The sequence below is a fragment of the Dreissena polymorpha genome, chromosome 4, assembly GCF_020536995.1.
Source record: "Dreissena polymorpha isolate Duluth1 chromosome 4, UMN_Dpol_1.0, whole genome shotgun sequence".
Classification (NCBI taxonomy): Eukaryota; Metazoa; Mollusca; class Bivalvia; order Myida; family Dreissenidae; genus Dreissena; species Dreissena polymorpha.
The window spans coordinates 78987484-79001405 of record NC_068358.1 but is presented as its reverse complement, the minus strand read 5'-3'; the positions used below and the strand labels follow the sequence as shown (position 1 = coordinate 79001405).

Sequence of the window (13922 nt, the reverse complement as noted above, 5' to 3'; positions counted from 1 at the left end):
CTGAGTTTGCAACAGTCCGACAGCACGACCACAGCCCACATGCTGATCATCACAGACGAGCTCACAAGACCGATGACCTTTGAAAACCTCGCGTCTTCGCGACATTTCTTCTTGAATAAGCGGCAAGTTTCATTGTGTTCGGATGGCTGTCCCCTTACAAGCAGAGCGATGATTGCCTCTTCTGTCATACCTGCAAACGTCTTGTTCGGGTAACACAGACACGGCATCAGGAAGAGTGGGCGGGCTCTGCTAGCTCCAGGGACAGCCGCAGTGCTAATGGGTTCATCTACACCTGAATTTAAGGCGGTAGCTACAGGTATAATCGATACCTAGTTAGCGTTATATTTGTCATCATGATTGCTTTATACATATTTTATTATTTATGAAGAAATTTATACTTCTAACAGCAATGTGTGTAGTTTGTGGTTAGAATCATCCTCACCTAATGCGCATTCGACTTCCATTCCAGACCGCTCAAGACACTTCCATTCATCTGACAAGATCTGTTCCAAAGTGAAAAAGGAACCCTACTAGCTAAGCAAACGTCCCATCCTATAAACTTAAGATGTTTGTAACTTATCTTGTGAACACACAATGGAATAAATATAAACCAAACGTGAAAAGTAAACGCAAGCTTAACTATCTATAATGTCATAGCATGCTACACTATTTACATAACAACAATATTGACATTTTACTTTTAGGAAGTGTTGGTTTGTCATGTCGTGTTCATGATTTGCTTTAGTCTTTTTCAACGAAATCATACAATTCATTGTTATTGCAAACGCCAAAACATTCTCTCAACATTCCCCTTCTTTGTTTTGTTTGTTTTTATGCTAGACACAAAAAAACTACTTGACATTGTCAGAAAAGAACGTCTTTTCGACAGTTCTATCTGTATGACAACACAATAACAAGCATACAAATGATCAAATCTATGGTGTATGTCAAATCTAACCCTAACGGTTAATGCCAACTATAATGGGTCCACAAAGAACCCATTTGGATGATGTCTTGCTCTTAATCTTTAATGAACAAATCGCTCCTAATCGGTTGTCAATTAAATTATAAGCATAGCCTGTGGTATTAATCATATGAATACTGTAGTGTGTTCATGTTTTATGTAATGAACGCGTCAAACGTTGTCGTCATTATCACACGTAGACTGTTACTGTTAAATATAGTCAAGTGCATTTTGACATTTTAAAGCTTGTTCCGCGCTTTGAAATGAAATGTTTTATATAATTTGTTTTTGTTGCTCATGTTCGCCATAACAATAGACATAATGTATTTATGTTCAATTGTTGGAACCGTAGTGTAGTGGCAGGATGCTAATCTAGTAATTGGAAGGTTCCTGGGTCAAATCCCGCTCAAACCACGGAATTTAATGAGCATAACAATTAATCCTACGCTTGCGCCTCTGCATCCAGGAGTATAAAATGGGTATATTGTTGAATGAGAGGGAACTAGCTAATGTACAGTGGCTGCATACTGCGCCGAATGTAACGGGCTATAGTATTCTAACTTGACTATAAATGCATGTCTTTCCTTACTGTTTGTCAGATTATTTGTTAAAACAAATGAAACAGGTTTAAGATTATTTCTAAACGTGTTAAAATTTTCTCCTTCCAGAAGACTTGTTGTTTTCGAAAGTGACTTACCTCGGCAATTCGCCATTAGTATGGTAATCCCGGTAGACAGGTGTACTCGCATAGAACCCAATTCCTGTCCATTCGACAAACTGACAGTGAACAAAGATCCGTTCGTCAAGTTTGGACAGTGTCTGAAGGAACATAAGCGATATTTTGTAACCTGTTTCGTTATTGTTCCCATTCCCTAAGAAGTATGACTATATGCATATACAACACCAATCATTTTGTTGAAATAAATTTGAAATAAAATTTGGTTACCTGGTTTATCGTCGGAAATGGCTAAGAAGTTGTGTGCCTACCAAATGTTTCTAAAATCAAATTAACTATCATTCAATATAATAAAACAATCTGTATCATGGGTCTATGTGGAACATGTGGAAACAGTAACATTGATTGAAAATCATAATTCGAATGGTACTATAATGCCACCATATGTTTTACCTATCTCTCATGAACATTTAAGACATGCTGAACGATATGTACAATTACCATGCTTTTCGCATAATATTCCGTACGACTTTGAAACAAGTGCTGGTCCGGAACTTAAACTGGTTGACGCGTGTGCAAGTTCTTTGGCCTATACTGCTTGGCTCGTTCGAATCCCAATTCGCCCACGTAAGGGGATACTTTTGTGTATCTTGGTCCAGTATGCCTGATATCCGTTTCCGAAGTCAAACCAAAAACACCCTATCCAGAACTCAGGTATATTGGGGGACGGTCCACTGAAATTGTTATGAGTGTCAAACATACTGATCGACATTAAAGGGACATTAGAGGATTGCCTCATAGACCTATAATGTATTAAATACACTGATAATTGCATGAGCAACGTATGGCCGATGGTTAAAGTGTCGGCTTCTACTGCAAGGGTCAGTGGTTTGAGCACAGATTAGGATAACATTTTTCTTGTGCTTTCATTGTATTCTTTATTTGTGCCGGAGCTATTAAGCACCTTTTTACATTTATCAATATAAACCATTTAATGATACACGTATATACATGCCTCAATTTGTGAAAATGTCCCTTCAATAGTATATACATAAGGCGTACATATTTTTGGAAAAAATAATGTCAAACGTTTCGTTCAATAAAGCAGACATGATCTCACATAGTAACATGACATAACTATCTTTCCCCAGAGATGAAAATTTGGTGAAAATATTTTGAAAACAACAAAACAACATAAAAACACCATTGATCATGCAGACACGGTCGATATTTATAATAACATATACATATATAGTGTATACTTCAAAGAAAACATTTACTTTTTAATTCTACGTTTTGGATATGTTCTTTATCATAATTCCCACTTAAAAACTTAAGTTCGTATTGTCAATTGGTTTGTGTTTGTAATTGCAGACTTAAAACGTTAGTAATGTAGTTCGTAGCATGACACAATCCTGGTTTTGTGGCATTGTTATCATGTTTCTGGTCTATTTTATAACATAATACAAAGCACCCTGTGCTGTATGTGCGTATGAAGTTTTATAGCTATGATGACCGAGACGCAGGTAATAAAATGTTCTGGTGAATGCAGTCGTAACTATTTAAGATACAGTAGGTTTATGTATTAAAAGTCAAAGGGTCAGTACCAATTACACAATGTATGATGTTGTTTTCATTTTTCTCATGTTTAAAACACTGACTTTACACACTATTGCCGTGCGGACATGATTTTTTTAAAACTATTATATCCTACCAGAGCATGGGTATGGTTCCGTAGCTTGTGTATGCTGTCCAAAATATATATAAACAAGAAATATCTATACGGCGTTAATAGTTCAATGATCAAGGATAGCGAATGTCTTTTTCTGTGCAGTTCTTAGCTACGCACACGCAGTACGGGATGTTACGCGGAGTTTTATATTATTATATATTGCTGGTCATAACCCTAAAGATACTAAACAGAAAACCAAGAGAAGAATGGAAGTGAAATTAAAACATATGAGTCAACCGGCCACACGCAAAGTATCTGTATTTATAGTCGCATTCTTCGAACAAACCTGTTTTAGTGGTATGTCGGGCATTGCTATTTGATTCGATTATTAACAGTATCGAGAATCATCGCGCTCATGCTTAATACATTAGTCAATATGGTGGAATTATTATTGTTAAATTAATCAAAAATAATATTTATCATTGTATTGCTGAAAACACATTAAAGCCACACACCTTGAAATGAAATACATGTTAATCAATACATAAATATGCTATTTGAAAGTGTGCAAAATTGTTATTAAATCTATAGCCTAGTTAGCCAGTAATTTATTATTTTTCAAACGGTAGGTACGCTTTTAAAACCGAAGGTAGGGTTTCTATACGTAAACCTTTATTTCGACAAACGCGATTATTTTTAAGTTTTAAAGCGTACAAAAGACGGATTTCAACCTTGTAACCACCAGATTTATTCTAATTGGAATAGATAAAATTTAGTCTATAGCCTAGTTAGCCAGTAATTTATTATTTTTCAAAACGGAACCGCTTTTAAAACTGAAAGTAGGATTTCTAGACGTATACGTCCATTTCGACAAACGCGATTATTTTTAAGTTTTAAAGCGCAAAATAGACGGATTTCTACCTTGTAACCACCAGATATATTCTAATTGGTAAAGATAAAATATGATTCTTATTTATACTTAAATTTACTATGCCAAATAAAGTGTGTGGCTTTAAGAATCTATTATTGACATACCATAATATATTGCTGAATATCTCCATTTAACATATTTCTGGTCTAATGAAAACTCCAGGTCACCTAGTTCACGGATAGCGTCTTTATTATAACGATTATTTTACGGCCGCGAACTCCGGTGATGACCTGTATATAAACTCTGACATTCACACACTGTCCGCGAATTGACCCGATACCTCGCGGGTTGAATTGCAATGCATTAAAGTGAGGCTTTGCTTCCACTGCTCTTAATACTTTTACATGTTGACAGGAATATGGAAGTAAGTTCTAAATATGAGAACATAGCCTTTAAGTATAAACTCTGAAAATAAAAGGTGCACGCACAAACTGTATTGATGTCGAGAATTGAGTGTGAAACTGTTCTATCTATTAAGCCTTTGAATTAGAGATAAAATTGTTTCATGTAGTAAAACAGTGTTACAAAGATGTTGATATGTTTCCAATGTTCTGGTGGTATACTCAAATTAGCCATGGAATAAATGAAGTGTATTCATTCGTACCTAGCCGCGGGAAATTTTATTTGAATTTTATTGGACACTTACAAAGGTCAGGTAAGGTGAAAAGCTGGCTTAATACAGCTACGCCGAAAAACATAAGGGAACAAAGACACGCATGTGATGTCTGCTTGAGGCATATGTGTTAGGTAAGTGTTTTTTTACAGCTCATGAACTGTTTTGATGTCATAAACCTTTCCAAGTTGAACAGTCGATTATTACTCTCAGCACATTACCAACTGTGATCTGAGGTTGAATAATACAAAAACAGATACCGGGCAAGCTGCGGGTATACCCAATTTATTTTGATGTGTGTGTATCTTTATACGCATACTTACATACACAAGCACATTAATATATAAGGTTGTATCAAGTGCGATCGTACTGCAAACATAAATATTGACAAAAAAAGGCACTAACTTGTTGTGTGTCGGATGGCTAATGTATTCTGTTCAGAAACTGCATTAAAAATGCCTAGTGACAATAGTGTGTGTTTATTATGTTAGATAATCAAGACGTCATTTACGGTTAAAACAAATTTTTTGGTGTATACACTTACTAAGTTGTTAATTACAGTACATTTAAAAGACAATGATATTCGTCAAGAACTTTGAAAGCGTGACATAGAGCCTATTCAAGGTTTTAATATACATCATAGTTGAACATTATCGATTACCAAATACCATGACTATAGTTTTATCATAATGTATGTCGTACACTACGTCTAGCGCGATTTCTGCCATCCACGACACTCCACCGTGGACAATTTTCGTGAGCATGGAAAATCACCGCGATCTGAAAGTGTTTCCATCATGATAGATCGCGTCGACAGTGGCTGAACACCGCGTGCGTTATCGGGAAATCGATCTCACGGTGGACCACCGCGGCCTCGGTGGTTCGCGGTGAAATACAGGTAAATGTGGATGAACATGTATATTTCGATAATTCAGACTGTATAATTTTTGCTAAGTTCTAGAATGTTTTGTTACATGTGTATGTACATCTGTATACATTGTTTCTTGATTGTTATCAATCGTCCTTATTTTCTATTGTTTACCATCGTTCCAGAAACATTTGACATGTCGTACATCGAGCGTGATGTACTTTATGTTTTGTTTCTACAGTTTCTGCGTGAAGATTTACTTGTTGTTTATTTAAAGAATTGTTTGTTCTTGTTAATATTTCGGAAATGCTTTCTCGTTTGTGTACGTATAGCTTGCCAATAATTACATATCAACATGTTACGTGTAATTTGATTCTGACTATTTAAGTGGCTTCCTCCTGTTTATATTGTTACATGTATTGATTCGAATATAAATTCGAAACATCGGCAGTAAGTAACTAACTAATGTAGTTGTTTACCCTCGGGACTTCGGTTAACAAACCATTGCCCGAGCACACTACTTAACATAAAACTCTACTTTAAAAGGTCGAAAACGGCCATAATATGGACAGCCCGATTTTACTGGGCTGTACCATTTATAAAAATAGGAAACTTTGCAGTGTTGGTGCGGTGCTTTAATAAATATCTAGTAATTTAAAAAATAGCTTTACTTATAATTAAATTAGAAGCGATATAAACGCAATACTCAATAAGTAAGTTATCAATTCAGTGATATTTTAAGTCAGTCGACACCCATGTAGAGTTGATAATTACTTTATTTATTATAAAATATCTGGTATTTGGTAATTAGTTTCTCTGAATTTCAAATTAGAGTTTCTATATTTACCAATTAACCTAATTATATAAAAATATATCGCCGTTTTATCGAGTAGATGAGAGTGTAAATATTTGTTTTGATTGTAATAGAAAATACCGACAGAAGTGAGAAGATACGTTCAAATAACATCTGTTCTGTTATGTGTAAATGGATGTAAACAACAAATTCTCCATTTTATTCGATATAGTAAATTCATGTAGACATCAAATTCTCCATTTTATTCGATATAGTAAATAGATGTAGACATCACATTCTCTATCATTATTTCGTAAGAAAACAAGCGTTTTATTCGTATTGTTATACGGCACATGTACAATAAATAGACAAACATATACATGTATAACAAAATCATATTTATAACATAATCAGTATTTAAATGCATGTTTATAATATTAACAATAAAAAACTGGTCAGCGTTGTTACTATGTTAATTTTTTTACGAAAACCATATTCTTGGTCGTATCTGAAATAAAAGAGTAAAACAATTTTCAAAAAGCTAAATGCGAAATTATGACTAGTTAAATTCACCGCGATTTCTTAACAACACTTCTTATCGATAGTTTATAAATTTGATATACATTGTATTTGCACAATGCACAACATAATTGTGACACAATAAGTAAATCAATATTTACCATAATATAACGCTTTCCTTTTTTACTTTATTTTACATACAGTGTATGTTTCAAAATGAACTTGTTATTGAACAAAGCACAGGTATACAAATAGTCACTCACCAACATGACAACTGATCTTTTCGCATGACTATGATATTAAAATATCGCGGAATTTAGTACTTACTGCGGATGTCTCGTATTTGTACATGTACATTTATTCGATCCAATACATGTAACAAAAGAAACAGGAAATCACAAAAATAGCCTGATATCAAATTATATGTACATATAACATGTTTGTATGTAATTGTTGGCGAGCTATATATGTACACAAACGATTAAGGGTTCTCGAAAGGTTAACAAAAAACAAATCTTTAATTAGGAACAACAAGGGCAACTTCATGCAGAAACAATTGAAACAAATCCTGAAGCATGAAACGCAAACTATACTCACGCTCGATGTAAGACATGTCAATGATTCTGTAAAGAGGGCAAACACAAGAGAAAAGAGTTGAACATTCGGTGATTTTATTATGAAGTGCATGTAATACATGTACATACAAAGTTAAAAAACAACAACATTATACGATCTGTAATGTGAATGAACATGTACATTTCGATATTGCAGACCGTTCATTTGTATAATGTTGTTGCTGCACATGTATTTCACCGCGAACCACCTAGACCGTGATCGCGGTGGTCCACCGTGAGATCAATTTCCCGATAACGCCGAGACTGACACCGCAATTCGCCACGGCGAAATCACCGTGTTTAACGGTGTATCGCGGTGAGATGGTAATTGTCCACTCTAGGCTGAATCACGGTGATGGGTGGTGGATGGCAGAAATCGCGCTAGACGTAGTGTATCTTCACAAAGTGCAATCATCTTCAAACGCACGTCATACCGATAAGAGATACATGTATTCCTCTGATTTTGAAATAAATATCGAGATGTTCATCTGGGATGTTATCACTTGCATTAAACTGCTCTACCATGTAATGTTTAAGAAGTGCATGAAGAGAGATAATCGATGAATGATTTTCACCCTGGCGCATGCGTCTTCCGCAGTGGAAGTAAGCATACTGATTGTTTACAAAAATACATGATTGTATGCAGTCATACATATTTTGTATGATATTTAGAAAGTTTCCATTTATAGTATGTTGCATAAACTTACCACAGAGACCCACTCTCCATACAGAGACAAAAACTTTTTTTGATATAAATCAAACAACTCATTTCTTATTTCAACGTCCACACAATTTCAGCTATTGTGTTCAATACAAAAATATGATCAATGGTGGACAGATTTTTTTCGAAAACCAGCTTTGTCAGGGATAAACAAATAATCAGTATCTTGGAACACAGCTCGAATCTGTTATAGGCCTATTATTGTGCGGATCATATTTTGCCCCTTTGTTTAAAAAGGCACAATTGAGTCGACAAGCCAGGAGTTTGGTACGAATCCAGTATTAAATACTGTATTTAACATTTTATTATACAGAGTCATAAACATGTCGCTTGATGGTACAATGTGTGTTCATTTGTAAGATTCTCTAGAGTACTAGCATTTCATGGTTTTAATTTATGTTAACATTATTTAACTGCATATATAGTAATTTCGGTATTAAGGCTATGATGAACAAATACATTAGGAATATCGGTATCAACATGTTCGTTAACAATGTCGTTACTTGTTTTCAGATAAACAAATCGAAACATGTATCGGTGTCCACATCCGTTTTTATGACGTACAGCATATTTTCTTATAATAAATTATATTGTATCGATGCCTGAAGTGACTCAGTTTTAGCCTCAGTAATGTTAAGTACTTAAGTTTGCACTTATGATAATTTATTTTAGCAGTTTTTGCACTTATTATAAATCTATTTAGCTGATTGCGTTTTAAAATGTTTGTTATTTGTTTGAGTGTTTTAGATATTCAAATAGTCATGCGAGCACTAATGCATTTTCATTAGAGCTAACGATTTCATGTATATACATCTAACTGATTTCCGAATTAATAACACTAATTCGCGGCTTCAATATGCGACAAATCGCTGTTGTGTGTTGTCTGTTTAATGTTTATAGTTTTTGAGCTGCGTATGAATAAGCGATTGGTCACATGCATTAAATATAAATATGAATCTCGTGCATATGGAAAGATTCATAGTTTCGGCACAGCTTAAGTTTCACTTTCGTTAGAATTAAAAATTAACGATTTCGATTGCTCAACAATTTACAGTTAGCGGTACTAGTAACTACGAATGCTACACCCGAGTGCTAAAGTAATTCTACGTTATCATGTTAGAGAGCGCAACATTACATATAGATTATTTTGTGTTTGTAAAGTCTTCAATGAACGCATCAACACAGCTATTTTCTTGAAGTAAACCAGCCACAACATTTGTTCAATGTATAAAGAATGTATAATAAGTTACTTAGACCGACAATCAAACGATATGTTGTGCATTTTTTGTAAACTTCAATCTCTAACTTAAAACGAAGGTGACCCGTTAAAAATCGTTTAAAAAAATCATATACCGTATTCACAATACTTATCTGCAATATTATACGATATATTAAAACTCATTATAACTGTTGAGATCTTGACAGAATCTGTTCACATACAACTTACTGTATTTCTACGAAGTATGCAATCATGCGGTCATATTCGGACTGCGAGTCGATGACAGCGAGATGATGAAACCCTGCATTTAAACACTGATTTATGGCCGAGGTGCTGTCGAAGGAAGAAGGTATATGAAGAAGCTCTCCGCACCAAGCTGCAATAATAATTGCGAATTCGTATCAATAACTACAGAAAATAATTGGAATGTACTTTTCAGAAAACAACATTAATCACCAAACAAAAACTACTCAGACGCAACGTGAGTTCATTCGGTAAAACATCTGTATGACCTACTTGTGTATGTCTGTCACAAGACATATTACATTTAATGGGTGCACATTATAATCTGATTATAACATAGATTGACAACAAATATTGCCGCTGTTTAAATAAGTGAAAGAAATGTAGGTGTGAATCCATGTTACACAGCTCATCTGAACAATAAGGCATCCTTATAAATAAAGAATAATAACAATAATAATACCTCTTTATTATTATTACGGATATTAAAGAGGAAGTGTCTAAGTCCAAGGCAAATAACTTCTTCAAAACTCAACAGACCGGAACGAAACTTACACTTTAGCTGTTAATCATGTAGGAAGACTCCAATACCAAAAATGAGCTATATATCTGAATGCGTTTTGTACCAAAACCCCATTCATTATAAATAAAAGTTCTAAATCCTTTGACAGTTACTTCGCCAAAAATCAATCGACCAGAACGAAACTCACACTGTATCCTTAAGTCAATTAGGTTTACACACACTATATCAGGTCAATTTATTAAAGCGTATTGGAACCCCCCCCTGAAAATTGAATGCCGGACACACAGACGGACGGACGACAGTCCAACTGCTGCATGCCACCCTACCGGAGGCATAAAGAACGTATTAAGCATTCAACTAGTAATATTCAGAAAAAAACAACAACGCAATATTCACTTTGAAATGGTGTGTCTCTATTAATGAATATCACGCAACATAATTAAATTTATTGAACCAGACACATTGCATTTTTTGAAAAAAGTTCTACGAGTATTTCGTTGTTAGGACATTTCCTTCTTTATATATCTTGCTACTAAAACAAGGTTACGTTAGTTATTTGCTTATTACTCATTTACTCATTAACATACCCTTGGATTTCACCAGTATCAGGTGATACCCAATATTTTGTGCCAACGTGTTAACACAACACGTGGACCAATATTTTGCCTAATCAACAAGGACTATCAAACGCATCGGCATCGGTGGTGCGCTTAGCCTTAGCATGAAATTGTCAAACTGTGCTTACCTCACCATACGGACTAACGATAACCAAATAAAATAACATATAAACACCCTCAACGCATTTACTGATTTCTAGTTTGTTATTTATATTTTAAAGGAAAATAAATAATACAGGTATAAATAATATTTAATTGACAATTATTGTTGTATTGACTATAATAACGTGGTGGGCATAGCGGCAGAAATTAAATAGAGCTCTGCTAGGAACCAGGCAAACATCTTCCCGAAGGTTGTGAAAAATGATGCTATGAATTTCTTCAAAACGTTCGGTCTTTGTATTACGAATAACTGTTTCTATAAAAAAAGGTTACCATTTTTAAATTCCATATTAAACTATTGCAAAAGAACGAATTGTGGTGGCAAATAATCCACTTATAAATTATTTCTGATAAAGGTATTTTAATATATTGATTTCCGTTGCTTTCGGGCCAGTGCAATTACACAGTTCGTCGAAGAGAAATTAATATTGACTTTCTCTTATTACGATGGTCGATTAGTGTATTCTTTCATTTTCGCGTTGGCATACACAGATTCCATATGCAATAAGTTTTAAATTGGTGACTACAATCTTTCAGTTTTACATACAGAGCATATCGGCTTTTATGTTTTCAGAACCAAACGGACACACTTAAATTTATGACCGAAGTACTTTTCTTAAGAATAAATAAAATTACCCACCAATTTTAGTCACTGAAATAAATAGAATAATCTTCTTCGCAATAGCCATTCCTCCACATCTGCGCATTTTATACTGTCTCTAATATTTAACATACAGGTCTAACTGTACTCTCAAATGTTCGACGTCTCTCACCACAGGTTTCAAACTGTGTCAATTTTAATGACGACTTCTGGTGACGAAGCAAGTTTGCGACTTATTTACGTAAATATTGAATTCAATAAAACTCATACAAATGGCGTTTAACCCGATACAAATCTTTATAAGAAAACATTTCCTGCGTCAATTCTACCACGGTACGCAATGCTATCGACCTATCAGCATTCATTTATGAATTTTCGCAAGTTAACAGTTTGAAAGAAGGACTTTTTCAATGCATTAATAATGAAACATTTATCGATTTAAAACTTTTCGTCTTAACGAATCGATGACAACAAATTACTCGATTTAAAAGAAACAATCCGTTAATATAATTGCAAATTTCTAACCGTGTTGCTCAATCAACTTCAACATCAAAAGAAAAATTACAACACTCTTTAACAAACTCGTCGGGAAATAGCATTCCTAGCACAAGTTTGAACATACACATACAAAAGAAAGAAAAGTTATCATAGCACGCACTTAAAGTCCTTAACGTTATTGTACGCAAACTCTTTCTGATTTTCCACACCGAATTGATCATGTGCTATGTTTAATTATATATTTAATACAGACTGATAAAGCAGCGCAGTATACACATATTTTGTTCTTAATAATTTAGCGAGCGCTTTCAACGCTTTGTTAATTGAACGTTTATCCTTAACTTAAGTACGTTTTATAAACTACACGTTACTGTTGTTAAATATTTGTTTATACGTTCACTCAAATTAAGGTGTAACGATCTCTTAATAGATTATGGAAGCTCTACAAACTGGTGATCTATTTATCGAATATATGTGCCGTCCACAGCCAGTAACTTTAGTTCAGCATGTTTTAAGGATCACCAAAAGGTTTACTTTCTCATGTGTGTGCACTTCATTTTTTTACGTCCAATCCCATTGCCTTTTTTGTTCATGTAAACTGAAACAATCGAGCAACATTACATAGGCATATACAGAGTCCGCTTATTGATATACATCTGCAGTAATATTTTGTTACAATCTGATCAAAATCAAGCAGAAACAGGCAAGTGTGTTATACAACGCGTGAATGTTTCACAAAAATGTTCATTTAATGTGATATTCACCTTAACCAGGTATTGCAAGTCCGAAGAACCTGTGGCAAATTTGAGGTTGCCTTAATGGTACAAATTATTAATTCTCATACAAAGGATAATAATAAATATAATTTTATTATTGAAGATACAAATTGATTGATTCGAAAAATCTTAATAAACGTACGTGGTATAATGTTTAAATAGAAAATTGACAGTTTAAATATGTAGATGAAACAAGCCTATTTCATTCCCTTGTTTAGATCGATACTTAAGAAATTAAACCCCACTGCGGGCCCTTTGTCATTATATTTATCTTTCGGATTTCTGGCGGGTCTCTATATTGCAAATGTGCCAGAAGTGACCCTTATATTTAATTTATTTTACCGAATATTTTAACCATTTGTAAAATCAAGTATGCAAATATTTTAACAGCACATACCTTGACTAACAAGCATTAACCTCTGACAGAAAAAATAATTATAAAACAAAATAAAAAAAGAAAATTATTTGGTAAAAATGTTCCTTATAAATAGTCATATATGTCATATTCGTCTTTAACTACGAGAAACAAATTACAAAAGTTAAGTTGCTAACATTTTATTTCTGATTTGAAATTCGTCCCAAAATGTCAACAGCAAACTAAAAGACCTTTAAGACTTCATAAATAAGTACACATAGATGTTTTTTGTATGTTTTAAATGACACAATTCTTTCTTACTTAAACAACATATCATATAATCTGTATTATCATGACCATAATCATAGCACAAGATGCGTGTTGTACAGAATTTTGTTACGAAGTAAGTTGTTGTTTAATCTCAAAACACCGTATTTTCCTGACCTTTCCTATTGTGACTTCTTTTTATGACAACTGCTATAAAATAGGTCAGGTCGATAATAAGTTGAACACAAACATATCGGTTCTACATGAGTCATTTGTTTTTATAATATACA

General features: G+C 34.0%; 1 protein-coding gene across 1 annotated transcript in view; it reads right to left on the bottom strand.

The window, feature by feature from the left end:
* Positions 1 to 13922, bottom strand: part of LOC127878531 (uncharacterized) — an 88621-nt gene that overhangs the window by 39853 nt on the left and 34846 nt on the right. Inside the window, exons 7-9 of the mRNA XM_052425063.1 lie at positions 9819 to 9966; positions 1662 to 1783; positions 159 to 292 (exon numbers count right to left, since the gene is read on the bottom strand). Of these exons, the coding sequence (XP_052281023.1) occupies positions 159 to 292; positions 1662 to 1783; positions 9819 to 9966 (404 nt within the window). The remainder of the gene's footprint in view (positions 1 to 158; positions 293 to 1661; positions 1784 to 9818; positions 9967 to 13922) is intronic.